Genomic DNA, 19,920 nt, shown 5'->3' with positions numbered 1-19,920 from the left:
GAAAGACATTGAGATAAGGTTCTGCAACTTGTAGCAATCCCATATCTCCACAGTCTGGGACCAAACTCTATACTCCAAGATGACAGTATTTGCCCCCACAGAGCGGAGTTTATCAGAGACCACATCCAGAATTTGGGAGTGGAGAGGACGTAACGACCTGCCTGCAGTCTTGACCTCAACCCCACTGAACTCTTGTGAGATCAGCCTGGCTGTGCTGCTCCTGTCAGAGTGACAAACACACCCACACTGACCGACTTGCGGCAAATGCTAGTTGAAGAATGGGATGTCATCTCTCAGCAGTGCGTGTCCAAGCTCGTGACAAGCATGACGAGGAGGTGCCAGGCTGTCGTAGCTGCACATGGTACTTCCACATGCTACCTGTTTGTTTAATGAACAAATTGTTTCTTCAGACTTCACTCATCCAATCCAGTAAACGACACCAGACAAGAGTCGGTAGCAGAATAAGATGTTTGGCACTGGCAAAGAAGATCTGAGTTTTTCATGGGGGCAACCCACAGATGCATTTTCCTTGAAAATGTGGCTCCACATCAGAGGAAAAGGGGAAATAAACAGGCTTCCTAGTGCTATAAGATTTATTGCTAGAAAGTTTGTTACAACAAAAAAAACAATCTGCCAAACACAGATTCTTTTGGCCTGTAAAGCCTTTAAGAAAGTGATTAAATCTGAAATTAAGTTATTGTTGTCTTTGAACCATTTTCAATTTATTGTAGTCTTGTTTTTTTTGGAAACAGGTTAGTACACAACATGTTTGGGTATATTGTATTGTAAATTGTGTAAAATAAACTGTATATGCTTGTTAAATAGCATGTAGAAACATTGTGATGTGTCCAGGGGCGTCCACAGTGCATTACACTTTACAGCCATGTGTTGAGGTGCTTTGAAGTTGCATTAAGGTTGGAATGACTCCCTTATCCACATGACTGAAATGAAGCCAGTACAGTAATGAGTAATACGGTGAGCGGTCCAAGCTCATTATATGAAAAATAAATCATCAATATGGAAAAGTCTGATTAAAGAAAAGCAGCTACGTGCAGAATTTGGATTCACAGGATGAAACAGGATGTTGGAGAGGGGGGTTAACACTGGAGGGGGTCAAATGGAAGAATGTGGGATGGTTTGTTTGGTTGGACTTTTTATTTCCACCTACTGGTTCAGCGTGAGGTTACTGTTAAATACACACTGCTTTCAGAAATGAGCTTAAATGGAAAAAGACAAGAAAATAAACACAGCCATGGTGTTTATTGTGACACGGAAAAGTGGGTCACAACAAGGAGAAAGAAGGGTTTTAATTTCACGCCGAGCTGCAGAAAAATAAAGTTACAGTCTGTCAGATAGAATAATAATTGCTGTGTATTAATAACAGCAGTGTGATTTGGGGTGTTCAGCTCTCAGAAACACACTCGGATATGAAACATTCCTGTGTGTGTGTGTGTGTGTGTGTGTGTGTGTGCGTGTCACTTACAGGCTCTCCAGGCTTTTGGTTCCCGTCAGATCTGGAAACTCAGTGAGATCTGCAGCTCCATTCAGAGATCTGAGAGTTGGACACGGAAAGAGCGTTTAAGCTAAGAGAAGCAGAAAATGATTTACTGCGTTTCATTATTTGCGTAATTAACATCTGCACTGAACAAAAGGGCAACAGGGAGGTTGAGTCTGCATGTCATATATGCTCAGCGATTACTTGATATTTCTCATCTAAAGCTGTCAACACTTGGATCTGTCATGGGGCGGATCTGTGAGGTTCAAAGACAGAAGCTTCAACTTCAGTTTATCAGTGCTGCTTCTTCTTCTTTCAGCTGCTCCCTTCAGGGGTCACCACAGGGAATCACTTAACCCACTCTCACCCAAACCCCCCATCCTCCTCAGCCACACCACCCACCACCCTGCATGTCCTCCTTCACTTCAATAGTTCTGTCACCACCAGCTTGGCCTCCTGTCTTTTTTTCCAGTGCCACCGTCTCCAAACCAAACATCACAGCAGGTCTCACTACCATCTTGTAAACCTTGCCTTTCAGTCTTGGTGCTCTCCTTCTGCTACAGTCGGCCATTGCTTTGGATGGTATTTAAACTCAGTTTATGGATATGTTCATTGGAAACCACTGAATCTGTCTTTAGTGGCTGAAGGAAAGGGCAGATGGACATCTCTTTGACTCCACAGCTACTGCTTTATGCCATCCATACATCCAGATGTAAGACATTTTGGTCCAGCATCTTATGTTGTCATTCCATTTTGCTTTGATGCAGAGCTGAAACTTCTGAGGCAATGGAAGATACCTCTACCATACTAAGGGCCTGTGAAAGGCCAGCAGGCATTTTGATCATCCTTGATGGTCCTACAAGAGGTGGCTAACTTTGTAATAGCTGCTGCCATGCTCTACCTTCAGAGTATATCTCTGTGGCACTACTGAAACTGGTCTTGGAGCGTGAATGGAGTGCATTTACAGCTTGGTTTTGAAAGATTTTACTAATGATATATTCCTAAAACAAAATCAGAAAAATGTAATTTGTTTTCCTGAAATAAAGATAACTTAAGGACTTGTGATGCTGCATGAAGGGTCCAGCAAAATGTCTTCAGGTGCCGTGTTGAAAGAAATAAAAAAGAAACAACTATCTCACATCCTTAACGTGTTGACCGGAAATCCAGAGCAGAAATTATGTAATACTGATAATATACATATCTGTGACAAGATTGTTAGACAGAAATTTGGGTCATGGGCATTATTGCCTCATCTTATTTGGAACTTTATTCATGTTTAATGAACATCCATCAATCGAACAGAAGATGTACAGTGATTAATAAATTTATTAGCGCACCACCCAATGGAAGGATATGCCATAGCTATCCTAAATGCACAGTATTGGTAATTACTGAAATCACGTTTTATGTTTCTGTAATCGGTTAATCAGCCTGTATGAACAAGCTTGGTAATTCTTAAATACTTGCTTAAATATTTAAATACTTTACTTGCATTCCTGAACAGAAAAAATATATATTTTAATTTGTTGAATGTTATGCTTTCAAGTGCAGTGTGTTGGCTTAAATTTGGAATGCAGTTTGTTTTTGCCTAATAAGTAACAATATAAATGTAGTTTTGCAGATGTTTTGGACAGATGTCTAAAATACCTGTTGTTTTCTTGTTTTTTTTGGGGGGTAAAATTCCCTGCTCCTTTTATTGACTTCTAATAATGGAAGAAAGTTCCCATATTTATGTAGACATGTTTAAAAAATTGCTCCTTGATATCAGTTTCACTTTTAGTTTAAGCCTGTTTGTCTAGAAATGATCATTTGGACCTTTATGAATATTATCGGCTCATAAAGTTCGAGGAGTTTATGTTATGCCAGCCTCCTCTTTGAATGGCTGGAAGGAGTTTCTGGTGTGAAGGTCCTTACAGTTCAATCTAAATTCAGATTCAAGAATATTTAGAAAAGATTCAGTAGTTTTAACTGACTCATTGCTTTGAGACTTATTTATGTCTCTGCTCTTGATTAGGCAGAAGTAAAAATGTCTCTATTCTATTGTTTGTCAGGCAGAAAAGTCCCAAAACATACTGAAGCACTTAACAGGTTTAGTTAAATCTATAAAAGTGCTGTGCTGTGTTATTTGTGTGTTGAATTTGAGTGTTTCTCACAGCATGCGAAGCTCTGGTAGGTTCTGGAAGGCCGAGCGTCCGACAGAGTGAATTGGGTTGTCATAAAAAAATCTGCAAAACATCCACAAAAACACGTTTTTCATCTCAGGCTGCAGTGAGAAGCTAACAAGTGTTAAACAGAGGTTAGCAAAATTACTTAAGATGCTGGATATAAACATGGAGACAGCCACCATGCTATTGTAGCTTTTTGATTTCTCATACGACAGGGGATCGAACTGAGAAACCGAGGGGCTCTGCATGCCCCACCCTAAAACATAATAAAACATGTTTCATGATCTTTTTAAAAAAAATTATTATCACTAATAATTATCACCGAGCATAAACATCATGTTTAGTTCAACAAAACTCATCAGCAAAGTTTTTATCAAGGTGACAACGGAGTAAGAAGAAGGATCATCATTCATGACTGTCACTATCTTAAGGATATAAAAAATAACAGATGAATTTAGCAGATTATTGATTTTATCCTCATTAATTTTGGAACCAGGAAGTAAAAAATATTGCAATCTGTTGAATCTGTTATTAGTTGTACCTACATGGTGTTCAGTAAAGGGTTCCCAGTGAAGGCGTGCTCCGGGATAGACTGGATGTTGTTGCTATGGAATCCGCTAAACGGGAAGATAAAGGAAATTAGTTTCCACCATGTGTTGTTATAAAAGTTCCTTCCTTCATTTCATCATTATTACTGGGAAGCTTCCCTCGCCCTTCTCGTTATTTTGATGACAGTCGTGATTGATTGAACTAACTTTCAGGGAAATTTTTTTATTGATTTTGTCCTTTTTTCTTTTTCATCAAATATGTAAACAGTCAAGCATAAGATGCTGTCCACATCTTGCCTCATATGCTAAAATTTGCTAAACCGGAGAACCTGAGCTAGCCATGTCTGCTGTGGATAAACAGATGCCTTTTTCAATCAGTCGGTTGAGACTCACAGCTCCTTGAGGTGGCTGAGTGATCGTATGGCTGTGGGAAACTCCACCAGGCTGTTGAAGTTCAGATCTCTGAGGAAGAAAAAGAGAGATTTCCTTATGTAGCGTCTTCTGCAGCGCCCCTTGGTGTGTAAATGCCAAGGTGCTAAAAAGTTCTGCTGAACTTTGTTGAATTAATTACCTTTCACATCAGTAAAGAAGAAAACTAATATTTCTGTAATATTTCTGACAATAAAATGTTTATAAATTAGAATAATGTTTGTTTCAAAAAAAAAAAAAATTGGATTTGTCACCAGTAGCAGGAAGCACCAGTTATACTGGCAATGGCAAAGTCTAGGCTAGAAATACAATCTCTGTACTGAGAATTGTGGACTCTCAATTTGAACATAAATCCCATATTAGTATTGATAAATCTCAAATTGAGAGTATAGTGTAAAGTAGAGATGGCACGATACCACTTTTTCATGTCCGATACCGATAATGATATCATAAATTTGGATATCTGCTGATACCGATATGTATCCGATATAGTGTTTTTTAATCAATAAAACTGTTTTTTTAATATCTTGCTGCTTTTTGTATAAGTTCATACTCAAGTTAAAAAAAAAACACTAAAGCTATTCTGTCATACCTGTATGCAAAAAATACACTGCACCCAAAATATTTCATAGTTCAGCAAAACTGATCAATCTAATAAACTTAAACCTGCACCATCCTCCCTATTCTGGTATTTTAAAGAGTACTTAGCAGAAATATTAAGCAACCTAACTAATAGGGTTCTAAAACTCCCAGCAAAAACCACGAATAAATTCTTTACAAATCCTACCATGTGGATTCATGGATTTTTTTTTCACATTCTGTCTCTCACAGTTGAAGTGTACCTCTGGTGCAAATTACTGACCTCTGTCATCATTTTAAGTGGGGGAACTTGCACAATCGGTGGCTGACTAAATACTTTTTTGCCCCACTGTATGTAGAAAAGGATCCTGGTGTGCAAAGTAATATTAAATCAATTCTAACAACAGATTATCAAGCTTAAAGGTGCTGCTGTTGTTCAGCCGCTGGTTTCCTCTTTCTGGAGCGAAGTGGGCGATAGACAAGCAAGAGAGACGGACTCGTGACAGAAAAGCCGATCAGCTGATCATTGATCAGTTTCATGATTGAAGTAGCAGCAGGAGAGGGAGGGAGAGAGAGGCAGTCGTTCCATATATCGGTTGTTAAGCTTAACTCGGCAATGGTTTACAAACATTCAGAGACGAACTTACACATTTGCTTTACTTTTCTCTGGGATCACTTCCTCGGAAATGAAATGCCGGATTGGTAGCAAGGCTACAAATACACACAGCCGCTCTATCACGTGAGGCATACTGCTGCCACGTGCTACGGTTATTTTGTGAGGTGCTTTTTTGTTATTTAATGGATCGGATTACATTTTTTTATTTCTCTCCAATATCCGATCCAGTAATTTACGTCAGTATCGGACAGATACCGATACGTAATATCGGATTGGTCCATCTGTAGTGTAAAGTATATAGAAGTATATACACTTTATATATAACTCTGTACTCTTAATGATAACCTTTAGATTGGGAATATAGCATGGTAAACACCTGCCCTTGGGGAATAATATACTTTAAACAAGGGATGTTGGGAAGCAAATAGCACCAAAGTCACACCAATAATCTAAACTGGAAATTTCATCTCCAGACTGGTAACTGCTTCACATTTAGAAAACCAGCTCTACACTGGGAATTATGTTAGTTCTATTACAAAAAAGCAGTTTTTAAGAAGCTGTGGGAATGTCAGCTTTATATTAGAAAAGTGTTTCACGTAAATGTTTGGGTTTCAAGTTTGATGTTTAGCTTAATCTTTTTTTCCCCGTCTTTTGAGTTTATTAAAGAAACATTTAACTGTGCCTCCCTCTTTTGCTCTTTTCTTTCATCACCAGCAGAGACTAGAGCATTCTTCAAGTCCACACATGGCTTCAATTAGGTTCTCTCATCCATCTCTGGGATGCAGGTGGCTATTATACACACTGTGTGTGGAATGAAGCTGCCACATTGTGAAAAATACCATTAAATTGAAATTGCTTCCGTCTGGTTCTGAGTGTGTGAGTACATGTGTGTGTCCGGGGGACGATCAGGAACAACAATAACTGGTATGCTTTCTGTTTTCCAAGGTTATTATTGATGGAGCTTGGACGTTTGGGATTGGATGAGAGATTTTTCAGACATCTACAATCAGGTTAGGATTTTTGGATTTGTGGCTGGGTTTGTATCAAGCCTTCTTGTTTCTGTCTCTCATAGATTACTTTAGTTTTGATGTAATGATTCGGTTTTTTGTAATGAATGTATTTACAGAGATAGGAAAATTAATAAACCTTTGCCTTGAAGTTAAGCAAATAATTTGTTACATTAAATAGTAAATAGTAATCAAATATCATTTTAGCTTAAATTCTGCCTCCGAATAATTGTGTCTTCCATGTCCATGTAACAAGTGTTTTCTTTTATTACTTTGTACTTTGATTTATAGCGTTATAGATGCACATCAGTTAGCATGATTAGCCCCAGCCTTGCTAATGCTTGCTACACTTAGTAAGCTAATCTATTTATCCTCTAAACAGGAAATATTGAGTCAAATTTGTAATGTTAACTCTCAATGTTTTGAAGCGTAACATCAGGGGCAAGAACGATTACGTTGGAAATATTAATCTGGGATATGATCGGTCAAAACTTGGACTAAAGGCTGTGCTAAAAATCCTGTGAGAGGTTATGAGTCATCATAGGCATTAAGGCTAACTCTAATTTAGGACAATTTTGTTAATGAAAGTCAGCTCAAGATTTGGACATCTGCTGCCCTATGACAACTGGGATAAGCTCCAACCCAATGAATAAATGGGAAAAAAATGGATGGATGGATGGATGGATGACCATTATCAAATCTGGATTAGGAACATCAGCCATGCTCGACACAAGCTTTGGATATTATCATTTTTAGATAGTCTGTACTGGAATGGTTGGCTCTTGGATAAACACCTTTACAGTGGGAATGGTGAGCTCTGCACACAGAGTGATAAACCTTAGCCAGTGAACTTGAAGAGTTCAAAGACAGACCCAATGAATGGGAAATACAGCAGGTGGAAATAAACCCAACTGATCCCTTAAGACTTGGTTTTCATTGACATATATTACTTTCTCTACTGAAAATAATTAAGAACATGCTATGGCTCATTATCTTGACTGTCAGGTGTCAGTCAGCATGGTGGTTTTTATTTTTGTGGGTTGGGTCATGTTACCCACAAACAGTCTCAAAGGTTTGTGTGGAGATGTTTTGAGAGCTGGATTTTGGTCTTCTGTTCACCACTGTTTCCGTCACTTACTGGAACCAGAAAATCTTAATTTGGCCAAAAGGGAGGAGGCCTACATGAAACATGAAAGAATGTTCTTCCACAAGTCGGATGTGTTTTCCTTTAGGTCTGATCAGAGCTTGGTTGCATTAATTTTTTTTCTGCTCTCATATCCGTTTTCCTGGTCCCTCTCTGTCTGTGTTTGTAGCTTCAGATGAACACGAGTCTCTGCTCTGGTTTATTATTGCTCATCATACAGGTACACAGCCTCCCAACACGCATACACACACAAACACATGCTGCCCATGAATGTGTGTGTGCATGAATAGTAATTATGATTAGCATACAGCCCAGGCCACACACAGAGCCAGCTAAGCGCACACAGAAGTATTTCCAAATGAAGTCCGTGTATGTTTGTGTGTTTAAACCTGCTTCTCTGGTTGACTGAGAAAACAGAAACATTTCTATCCACACACACATTCCTCAGATTATACGCACACACACAACATAAACACACACACACACAGGTTAATCTGCTCTGTCTCCATTTAATATTTCCATGTAAAATGCTTACTGGTGACGGCAGAAACAACTGGTATCTCGCCATAAAGCGTGTACTGGCTTGGATTGCAAATGGTTAAAATAAGATTGATGATCATTTTAAGAGCGAGCATTTCTCAGAAAATTCCCACATGTGTTTCTGTTCAAGCACGCGCCATTTTTTAGATCTTTTAAAATCAGCTGTATGTGGAGCTCATGATGCTGCTAGCCATCAGTAAACTGTACTGTATATTAATAATATACCTACAAATGACACAAATAGATGTTTTGATCTTGGACAAGTTGGTTGTAAAAAATATGTTTATGACAAAATAGAATATAAATCTAAAAAAAGCATCTAACTTCTATGATAAAGGTGAGGTTTTTACAGCCTATTTTTAGTCTTCCTCCCTGTATTAGTTAATTTCTGCCTTTATTTTGAAAGTCAGCAGCCTTTCATGTTTTTACTTCCTTCCTTTGTTCTTTTCCCACCCTGCTCACGGTCTTTATTGAGTTTCTCCCTCAATCTTTGTCTTCATCATCAATTCTTGCTCTCGAGTTTCTTGAGCCCTCCAATGACCCTGAGTTGGATAAAGGAAAGAAAATTGATGTTTTTCCATTGTGTGGATCTTATTGTTTATCTGAAAGCTCCAGATTCTTTATTTTTTCCATCAGCCTGACTGACCTGTCTCCTTGGTGTCTATAATTTGGATTGTTTACTAAGTTGAACAAAATAAATATGACGGCTCATCAAACAGACTGCAACTTAAGAAATCAAGAACAAACATGAAGAAACGTCAACACGTTGTGTTTTACGTGTTTTTGCAGCCTTTTTCTATTTGCTGGTGTTGCATTGCAGTTGATCTCACAGGGCCACTGTAAAGTGCCATTATATACATTGAGCCTGAATATACATATATGACAGAAAACAACATTAAAAAAATAAATGTATCAGATTTATCAATTGTTTTTTTTCTTCGTTTAACGTTTATTTATTACTTACTGCAGGGATCTCAAACTTTCTCCTGATAGTCAGAATTTGGCGTAATCCAGTCCAGCCCACTGAATGCCTTTGCAAACTGAAATAAATGCAGGGATGGAGTGCATAATTTTCAAACTAGATGTGGGCTCCAACTTATCAAAAAAAGATCATCAAGGTGTTTATTCTCTTCAAAGCCACAGATCTGAACTGTCGGCAGTTTTACAGTCTTACCATAGCTTGCCTTACCACATCAAAATAAAATATGTACGCTAAAGAGCAGTGCTAACATTGCTCTTTAAGGCTTTCTCTGGAGCTTTGCTGGTACTTTCTCTTTGTTTCCTTATATCTTTGTGCTAAGGTAGGCTAAAGATGAAACTCTTGAAAAGAAAGAAAAAAGATTCCTCCAAATCAGTGCAGGTTCTTTGAACATAAATCCCATTAAGGATCCTCTACAAATGTAAAAATTAAGGCTCTCTCATCTCCTAACCCTTCACCCTGACCCCAACTCAACCCTGACTGCTCCAACTCCTGCTCACACGCACTCACACGAGCGCACACACAGAAACTCACAGCGTCTCCAAACTGTGGAGTCCGTGGAAGCAGTTCGGTCCCATGGAAACGATCCTATTGTTGTTGAGATGCCTGGGGAGAGAGAGAGCGAGAGACTGATGGACTAATGAAGCAGACAAAGACTGTGTGTGTGTGCGTGTGTGTGTGCGTTCTTTCAAAGGGGCCCAGGAGTCTCTCAAGAAGGTTTTTTTCTTTTGGTAATTTCATGCAAATTAGCTTCAAACCGATTGGACAAAAGGAATGACAGCAGACTTCAATGCTGCCGCGCTGAATGCCATCACACAAACAGAGAGCTTGCATGTTATTAAGGAGCTAATACAGACGGACGGGGACAGTCGCTTCCACGGTTGAACTTAATGCTCCTAACAAAAACACACACAGATAAAAACAAAAACACTACCCAAAAAGTGGAAAAGAGTTTCTGTAAGCCTGCATATGAAGAATAGATCTGATTTAAATCCTCATGTTTTAAGGTCAGTAAACTTAAGTTAAGCTTTTTGAAATGAGTTTAAATTAAATTACACCACACACAACTATTTTTCTGAATCTGAAGCAGATATATGGGCAAAGAATGAATTTTTATTTATCATTTAACTCATTTACAAAATTTTCAACTTTAAAATATATAGATACATTTTTAAAAAGATAAAACAAATTTAAGCTAAACTGTTGTAAGATGGTAGTCGGTGGTTATACCGCACCATCATTTTGGTAAACGAGATTCTCCTTTTGATCTCCTCACAGAGTGTTTGCCTGACTTAAACTTGATTGGTAAATGAAAATCATACTACAAGCAGGAAATAAATGAAATCCATTTGACCATGAAAAATCTTTTTCTCCCTTTTGCTACAGATTCTTTATGTTTATATACAAATCTCAGAAATCAGTTTCTGAGATTACAGCTACTGGATCTATGCTAAAAAATGTCTCAATTATAACAGAATAACAAAGTAAGATAGCCTACTAATAAACTATCTACCTAAATCTAATGTATGGTATGTTTGCTATGGACAACCACTGTTGGATTTACTCATAAATAAACCAAATTTAGCCAGCTCCTTTCATTGGTAACCAGCCTAGTTTAACAGCAAATCTACTACCAACACCATTAGTTAACTGGTCCTCCAAGACGGTCCTGTAAACATTCCAACCATTGTAGATAGTTGGAATGTACAGGCTATCCTGTATATATTGTACATACTATTGTTTGAGTACTTACGATTGTTTTTTTGTACTTTTTATATTTTACATTTATATTTATTATTGAAACTTGCACCAAGGGAGTGGCACTCCAATTTCGTTGTACTCTGTACAATGACAATAAAGGCTATTCTATTCTATTTCTATTCTATTCAATGGAACCCTAGTGTCACATAAGGTGTTCTACTCTATTCTACTCTATTTGTTTGCTCTGGATAACCCAAGTTGTGTATACATACAGCACCACCAGGCGGCCCAGCTTGCTGAAGGCATGGTCGGGGATGTGGCTGATGTGGTTGAGGGCAAGTGTCATGGCCTGCAGGGCAGGGAGCTCGCCCAGCGCCTCCACTGGGACCTCCCTCAGAGAGTTATCATCCAGCCAGAGGTGACGGAGTGAACGCAGGCCGGAGAAACAGCCAGCGGGAACACTAGAGATATGATTGGCGTCCAGTCGGCTATGAAGAGATATACACACTGAATTTAAATGTACATTCAAGCAAACAGTTATGTGTACATATATATGTAAATGCATTTATGAAGTTTCACAGTTTCACACACACAATCTACACCCATTTTAGCTCCTACCTCAAAGCACACTGTGCGCTGTCGATCCTACGTGCTGCACAATAATATTCAATATTTACTGTTATATTCACATAGATCATCACGATGATGTTGTTTATTATATTGCTCTTTTTTTTTGCTTGCTCTCTCTTTTTTCTTTCTCAACAGTTGATCCAGGTGATTGATATGTGTATTTTTTGTCTGTTTGTTTTGTTGGTTTTTGTTTTTTGCCCTTCATCACCGTTCCTCTTGCCTGCTGTTTTTCTTTCCCTCTTTCTTTCTCCCTTTTCTTTCCCCCAGTCAAGTCTGTCCCATGTGTAGCAAGTGAAAATAAAATAAAATAAACAATAAAAGCAAAGGTGAATCAAAAAGACCAATACAGCAAGGCCGGGATGATCCATTTGGTAAAATAAATCTGTTGGGCATCTTTCTTTGCCTTTAGACAATAATTCTGATGGCAAAAGAACCAAACGGGACAGGCGGGAAAAAAAAAAGTTTCACTGAGCAATTCTGTATACATATTGCCAATGAGTCAGGTTGGTGCAAACACATAACTGTATATAATATGCAGAATGTAAGATTTTTGGTACTAAAAGTTTTTTGCTCTTTGCCAGTAAACGAGAGGTAATTTCAAAACCCGATGATCCTATAATATTTGCACATAGGAAAGGATGGCTAGCTAGCTCCAGATATCAGATAGAAACATCAGAAATCTTAAACTATTGGCCATTATCCCCAGAGACTGGGACGATTCCCAGATTGGTTTAATCAATAAATTAGGGACAAGATTTAGGGTTGGCTCCAAAATTAAATTTTCTGTTTGGAGGTATTTAGAAATCTAGCAACGTTTCTGATTCAACTGTAGAAACATAAAAATTAATAAACAGCCTTTTAAATTGAAGAGTTTTCTTTTTCTTTAAACTAACAACATACAGTACAAAAAAGTGCAGTTACTAAAAAAAATGGTAAAAAAAAACAAAACCCCAAAACAAAACAACAACAACAACAAAACAAAAACAAAGACTAAATTTAGTGATGGAACCTTCGATTTCTGGGCCCTATTTCAGGAAGCCGGTTTAGTGCAAACTCTAAGTATACCCTGGGTTAACGAAAACTCTGGGTTTTCGGTTTCACAAAGCGAGTTTAGATTAATTCTGAGTGAGTTACTATGACGACACACTCCGTGAAGCTAACCTGCCCCCTAGCAGGTTTACTTCAACTAACCCTGACGTTCTCCGCCTCTTTGTCAGAAACCTGACTGTAGGAAGTGTCAGACATGGCGTGTCCCTTCCTTGAAGAGCCAGTAGATGTTGAAACCCAAATTCTCCGCAGAGCTCTCCGCCGGGAGAGAGTGATTAGAGCGCGTTCGGACATTTTATCATTTCCTGATGATTTCCTGTGTGAACGTTACCGTTTTTCAGCACAATCTATAATTTATTTGAATAACATCCTCAGGCCTAATATTGCTCATGTGACACATCGCGGACATTCTCTCAGTTCTGTACATATTATTTGTATTGCACTTCGGTTTTTTGCAAACGGGAGCTTTCTGTATAATATTGGTTACGCTGAGCACGTTTCCAAGGCTACCGTCTGTCGGGCAGTCAGGAATGTTACAGTTGCACTGAAACGTCTCCTGTACTCGTTTGTGACCCACAAGATTTATCAAAGAGGGATGCCACAAAATTGCAGGTATCAGGATGAACAAAACTTAATTCATGATGTGGTGATACTTGAACTACTACTTAAATTTTACATTTATTCTCACAGTTCCCAGGCGTGATTGGCTGTATAGATGGCACTCACATTCCAATCATTGCTCCTTCAGTAAATGAAGGAGACTATGTGAACAGGAAGTCTTTCCACAGCATTAATGTACAGGTACATAGCTCCCTGTAGCATTTCAAACTAACAAATTATTTCATTATAGTAATGGATGCTAATTTGTGTTCTCTGCACTGTGAAGATCATATGTGATGCTGCCAACATTATCACAAATATGGAAGCCAACTGCTCAGCCTCTGTGAGTGGTGGTGGTGGAGGACCTCCACCTGTTTTTCGGGCCTCCGCTTTTTTTTCTGTTGGCTATAACGGGTCACATTTGAGCATACAGACTAAGCAAATATGTACTTGTAATGTGCTCAGATAATTTCAATAAGTGCTTACAGAGGGGAAATTAATGTAGCCTCTAACTGCAATTGATTTACATCGGACAAACAGACCAAGCACTATGGCTCATAATACAATTACACCTCACCTGTTTGGACTATATTTTTATATTTCATTTTTACTTGCTGCCAGGAACGTTTGGGGCCTGTTGGGTTGCACCTGCGCTCACGTCACATCACAAAATAAAATGTATAAAATATAAAATAAAATAACATATGATAAACTAACGTGTTAAATGGGTGGAAATCCCTAGATCAATGTTTAGATTAACACTCACGCATTGACTCTGTCGGCTATGTTTTGCCATGCATGCTCCCTTTCTTTTGCAGCTGAGGCTGTGTTACTTTTTTTCCGCAAAATTTGCATGTTATCGGCATATGCTGCCATCAGAATTTCGGCCTCAAGCGCTGTAAGATACATTGACCGCGCCTTCTTTCCCTCCGTCTCCATGGTGACTCGCTTAATCTGTGCTCCACTAATCAGGGCTTTATGTATCCTCGTGCTTTAACTTGGGGTTAAAGCAACTCCGCGTTGACTGAACTAATTGTTATCAGCCTTTCTGAATCCGAATATTCCGAGTTGGACAGTTCGGGGTTACTCAACCCTGAGTATCGTTTTTCACTCTGAGTTTTCTAAACCGGCTTCCTGAAATAGGGCCCTGCTCTGCAGATAACATACTAATTTCTCATTTTTAATAAAAAGTACAAAAAACCCAGCCATCCTTTCTGCAATTTTTAACTTAATGCGGCATTATAGTTACATAATTAAGACACTTTAGAACTAATAACTCTCTTTACTGATTAAATTATTATTAAATTATTCACATAATAACAGAAAACATCTACTTTTTGAGATGCACAATAAAAGCTCTATGTTTAGAGACTCAAAATGCAAAACTGAAGGCTTCACTTCACTGTCTGTTCAAGAGGAACATTAGAAATCAAGTGTTTGACCAGCAGCAAAGGAATGATTGGCAGGCTGCTCAAGCACCACTCAACCAGCCTCTTGGCTCTCAGGTCAAATGAAGGTATTTTAATGACCACACTTATTACTCATGTGATTGTGTGGATTTTGTGAGTCGGACAAAGGCATAGCTCTCAAAAAGCAGGAAAATTAAAACAATAAGCCTTAATAAGTGAGTGACTGAACATTTGTTAGGCAGTGGTATTAAACAATGCAAAGACGCAAAAATAATTGCTTAATTATTTGAACTGAAGCATTTAAAGGTCCATTTTAATTTGTTTGTGTCTTGTTTATGTGTTAATTAACTTCTATACACATGTTACAGCATCAAAACATTTTTTTCAGTCTTACCACCCTGTTTGATTTTTAACTGTGTTGCTCAAAGAGAGGTTGTTAGGTAGAGCTGGATCAGGTGACCCTGAACCCTCTCTTAGTTACGCTGCAATAGACACTGACCACTTCTTCTTCACTCATCTGTTTTCACTCTTCATGAGTTTATACACCACTGTTTAATCATTACCTAATTCATTTTAAATTCTGGCTCTCTTTCACAGTGTGTCTTTTGTTCTGTTTCCTTCCCCTCACCCCAGCTGGTTGCAGATGGCTGCTCCTTCTTAAGCATTGTTCTGTAAGAGATTTCTTCCTGTTAAAAGGGAGTTTTGCCTTCTCACTGTTGCCAAGTGCTTGCTCATAAACTGAGTCATCTGATTGTTGGGGTTTCCTCTTTACACAACAATTTAGGGGCTGAGGCAACATTTGTTGTGTTTAGCACTATATAAATACAACTTATTTGAATATTATAATACATAAATACTTGGTATAGCTTTTCCTGTTTTTTATAATATGAATAAAATCTGATAGACAGTGTTTTAATATTTCCCAATATGGAACATTTTACCTTTAACACCTGTTGATTTGTGCTCTGAATCAGGGAAGTTTGATTCAGATATAGATGTTGCATATAGGATAAATGATAATTCTGCTAATGCTACATGCTCAGATTAAACTCAGTGATTGACTGATTGGGTGTGGGGATATTTGAGATATTGGCACAGAGATGTCTAAGGGTCTGGTCTTAATTTACTAATTGACCAGTTTAATATTAATTTTAAAAAGTTACTGAATATCATTCAGTTCCCTTTTACTGACTTTTGCTGTCTTGAGTTCAGGCAGAAAACTCACAGCTCTTTTGCAGGCTGTGCAACATAAACATGCAAGATCTGTAGATATAAAGAGAGAGCTGACTGTATGTTCATCCTAACAGTAGTTCCTCTGTTCACATGGAGAGAGAAGAGAAGGATGGGACTTCACATAATTGTCCATTAGATAAATGAGAGAGACCTTAGACCAAAAGAAAGACTCAGACGTCTCCATTCTTATACCCTTATCTCCCCCCCCCCCCCCCCAAACACACACACACACACACACACACACACACACACACACACACACAGCGAGAGAGAGGTACAGTTTCAGTATAATTACTGTGTGTTATCAGGCTCAGAGAACACACTCGCTGCACTACATACATTAATATACTGAGCCGTGTGTGTGAGACAGATTCCTTTCCACCAAAGAGTAAAATGAAACGAAGGGATTAGTGCAGCGCTCCCTTTTTTGCGCTACAGACCGGTTTATACCTTTAAGCTGTCGCGGATAAATACAACAAAATGAAACCAGTACTGGTAGCAAAAAAAGGAAGATTTATTCATCACCAGTGTTGGTCAAGTTAATTGAAAAAGGTTATCAGTAACTAATCACTGATTACTTCCCCCAAAAAGTAATCCTGTTACTTTACTGATTACTTATTTTCAAAAGTAATTAATTGTTAGTTACTTAGTTACTTTTTAAAAACACGATTTACAACCTGAATAGGTAATAAAGAAATCATTCAGCCCAATTCTACTTTTACTGCATAATCCATCATATAAAATGTAATCAAATGGAAAGGTCCCTTTTTAAAACTTGTTTTATTAGTTTTAATCTTTTAACTTTATGCATCAAGCAAAAATTCAATTATATGCAACATTCTCTGACTGGAAGAAATTTGTTTAACATTTAAACCTATTTTCTGCACATCCCAGCACATAAAATAAAATATTTTTTTGTGTTTACACTCAGTCTTTCAAATAGATGCAAGTAAAACACAGCAGAAAATATCAAAGACTCAGTGGTCCTGTTGCTCTATTTTCACCTGTATAGCAGGCAGAGGATTACCCTGGTGCAGATGTGCCGCAGCAGTCAGTGGAAGAATCTGCGAGTTTGTCTATGAATTTCACATTCCGTCGTAGCGCACTCGGTGCTTGCTTGGAAGTTAAGGGTTTTTTCGCTGTAAAAATAAGTTTTCTTCCCACGCAGTGAACAGCGGACGCTAATGTTTTTGTCACTTTTTACGGAATCAAACTCAAAGTAAGGTCAGTACTTCCACGCTTTAAACACTGCACGCTCATACTCTCTCCCGCACTCGATATATGATCCATTGTTTATCTGCACACAGCTGTTTCCACGAATGTCGTACTCGCTTACGTCATTGTCACTCTTGCAAAAAAAATCACAGTTTTAGTAATGCAGTAACGCGGCGTGCTTACGGGAAAGTAACAGTAATCTAATTACCTTTTTTTGCAATAGTAATCCCTTACATTGAAAAAAGTAATCGGATTACAGTAACACGTTACGCGTTACTGCCCATCTCTTTTCATAACACATTCAAAGACCCAGGGAAACCGAGTTAACCCTTCAAACCCTGACCTAATTTACCCTTTAAACCAGGGGAAGACAACTCCAGGCCTTATGAGCAGATGTCCTGCAGGTTAAAGGCTACGTTCACACTGCAGGCGAAAGCGCATCAAATCCGATTTTTTTGACCCTATGCGACCCATATCCGATAATGGTATGACAGTGTGAACGGCACAAATCCGATATTTTCACATCCGATCTGGGTCACTTTCGTATGTGGTACTGAATTCGATACATATCCGATGTTTCAGAAAGCGACTGCTGTGTGAATGGTCATGTCGCATTAAATCCGTCTTTTACGTCACTGACACAAGACAGACGCCAATTATCAGCGCCGGAGAAGACATCGCGAACGCTTCCTGGCCATCCAGTGTAGATGTCAGTGAAACTGTTGGGAAGACAACGTTGGAGAAACGTGAACATTTTATTTGTTCTGTATAATCTGCAGATTCTGACAGAAATCTGCAACTATCCTTTGAAGCACTGCTCCTCTAAAACAGCAATAAGGATAATTATTAGGTTATTTACATTATTATGTAAATAACAAAATAACTTAAAGCAAAAATTGGGAAACGTAAAGTCGGAAGTCTTTATATTAACGGTCATCAGTCAAACAATATTGTTTGCTCAGGGTATAAACGGAGTTCGTTGTGTGTGACGTCTTCTTTTGCGCATGCGGGCCGCTTTGAGCGTTCACACTAGAGCGCGTTTGCTGTCGCATTTTATTTATAGTGTGAACAAGCAGACAAAAAAATCGGATTTGATCAAAAAATCGGAATTGAGCATTAAGACCTGCAATGTGAACGTAGCCTTAGATGTGTCCTTGATCTAACACAGCTGATTCAAATGGCTAAATTACCTCCGCAACATGTCTTGAAGTTCCCCAGAGGCCTGGTAATGAACTACTCATTTGATTCAGGTGTGTTGACCCAGGGTGAGATCTAAAACCAGCAGGACACCGGCCCTCGGGGCCTGGAGTTGCCCATCCTTGCTGAAAATGCTAACCGTCACCCGTGATGGGTTAGGGTTTAAAGGGTTAACAACAAAAACGATAAAAAAATAACAATTAAAACAGATAAAAACTCTGAAAACTCAACTCTCGCGGCCCGGTACCAAACGACTTGGGTTGAGGACCGCTGGATTAGTGTGTCTATATGTGTATTATTCATTTTTTGTAGGAAAATTAAGCCATTTTAATATCGCATGGACTTATTATTGGTTATTGGTAACTTTATTGTCCCTAACGGGAAATTGATTTGCAGTATGTCCGTACAAACAAACAAACAGATAACCAACACATCACATACACACTCCAAAATAATATAATATAATATAATATAATATAAGCCTGAGAAAACAACCTAGATTTTTCATCAAAAAAGTACAATGTGCAATGGCAACAACACTTATGGTTTAGTGTTATTAACTATGATAATAGCAGTAGGTACAAAAGACAATCTATGTCTCTTTGTCTTCACTGCAGGCACTTTATAACGACGACCTGATGGAAGCAGTTGAAAATCATTAAAGAGAGGATGATCTGAGCACAACAGGACAGAGGTTGCCTTCCTCAGCACATAAAAACATATGTGCTGAGGAATATGTTAAAAACATGTTTTAACAAATGTTCCCATAAGATACATCAATAGCACAAAGACAGAGGGTATAGTTTAACTTGGGGTTAAAGTTAGGTTAAAGGTATAGTTATATTAAGCATAGATGCAAAATTAGGTTTACATAAGACAAATGATTATAGCACACAAAGGAATTTAAGAGAAACTAAAATAATACACAGTATTAATAAAAGCTAAAATGTGTGGTCAGTAAAATGGCACGGTATATATATATAAAGTAAGAATTAACATAATATAATACACGAAACTAAAAAAAACCAAAGTGAAATGTGACTCACAGTGACTGCAGGTTGTGCAGGTTGTTGAAGGCTTCAGCAGGAACAGATCTCAACTGGTTGTTTTGAAGCATCCTGTAAAAACGCAATCAAAACTTTAACAAAAAGTGTTAAACGCAACAAAACAACACAAAGATGGTTTACAAGGACCACATTTTGGGAAATACTAGAGTCGCATGTATATCTACAGGATAATCAGAAGCCAGTAATCTTAGCATAAAGTCTGGAAATTAAGGAAATAGATTAAAAGTGGTGAATAACTATTTTTATACTTGTCTGTGTTGTGTTGTGATTTTTAAAAAAATATTTTAGTTTATAATATTGGTTTTTTAAAGGATATATC

At 38.2% G+C, this 19,920-nt stretch overlaps 1 protein-coding gene across 1 annotated transcript in view; it reads right to left on the bottom strand.

The window, feature by feature from the left end:
• Positions 1 to 19,920, bottom strand: part of LOC146689330 (leucine-rich repeat-containing G protein-coupled receptor 5-like) — a 55,053-nt gene that overhangs the window by 13,945 nt on the left and 21,188 nt on the right. Inside the window, exons 4-10 of the mRNA XM_085436564.1 lie at positions 19,581 to 19,652; positions 11,476 to 11,691; positions 10,037 to 10,108; positions 4,602 to 4,670; positions 4,206 to 4,277; positions 3,649 to 3,720; positions 1,484 to 1,552 (exon numbers count right to left, since the gene is read on the bottom strand). Of these exons, the coding sequence (XP_085292690.1) occupies positions 1,484 to 1,552; positions 3,649 to 3,720; positions 4,206 to 4,277; positions 4,602 to 4,670; positions 10,037 to 10,108; positions 11,476 to 11,691; positions 19,581 to 19,652 (642 nt within the window). The remainder of the gene's footprint in view (positions 1 to 1,483; positions 1,553 to 3,648; positions 3,721 to 4,205; positions 4,278 to 4,601; positions 4,671 to 10,036; positions 10,109 to 11,475; positions 11,692 to 19,580; positions 19,653 to 19,920) is intronic.

Source organism: Copadichromis virginalis, linkage group LG17 (assembly GCF_057382275.1).
Source record: "Copadichromis virginalis isolate Kocher_CV1m ecotype Utaka linkage group LG17, C_Virginalis_male_GT1.1, whole genome shotgun sequence".
In the NCBI taxonomy this organism is placed as follows: Eukaryota; Metazoa; Chordata; class Actinopteri; order Cichliformes; family Cichlidae; genus Copadichromis; species Copadichromis virginalis.
This window is presented reverse-complemented; position numbering and strand designations above follow the sequence as displayed.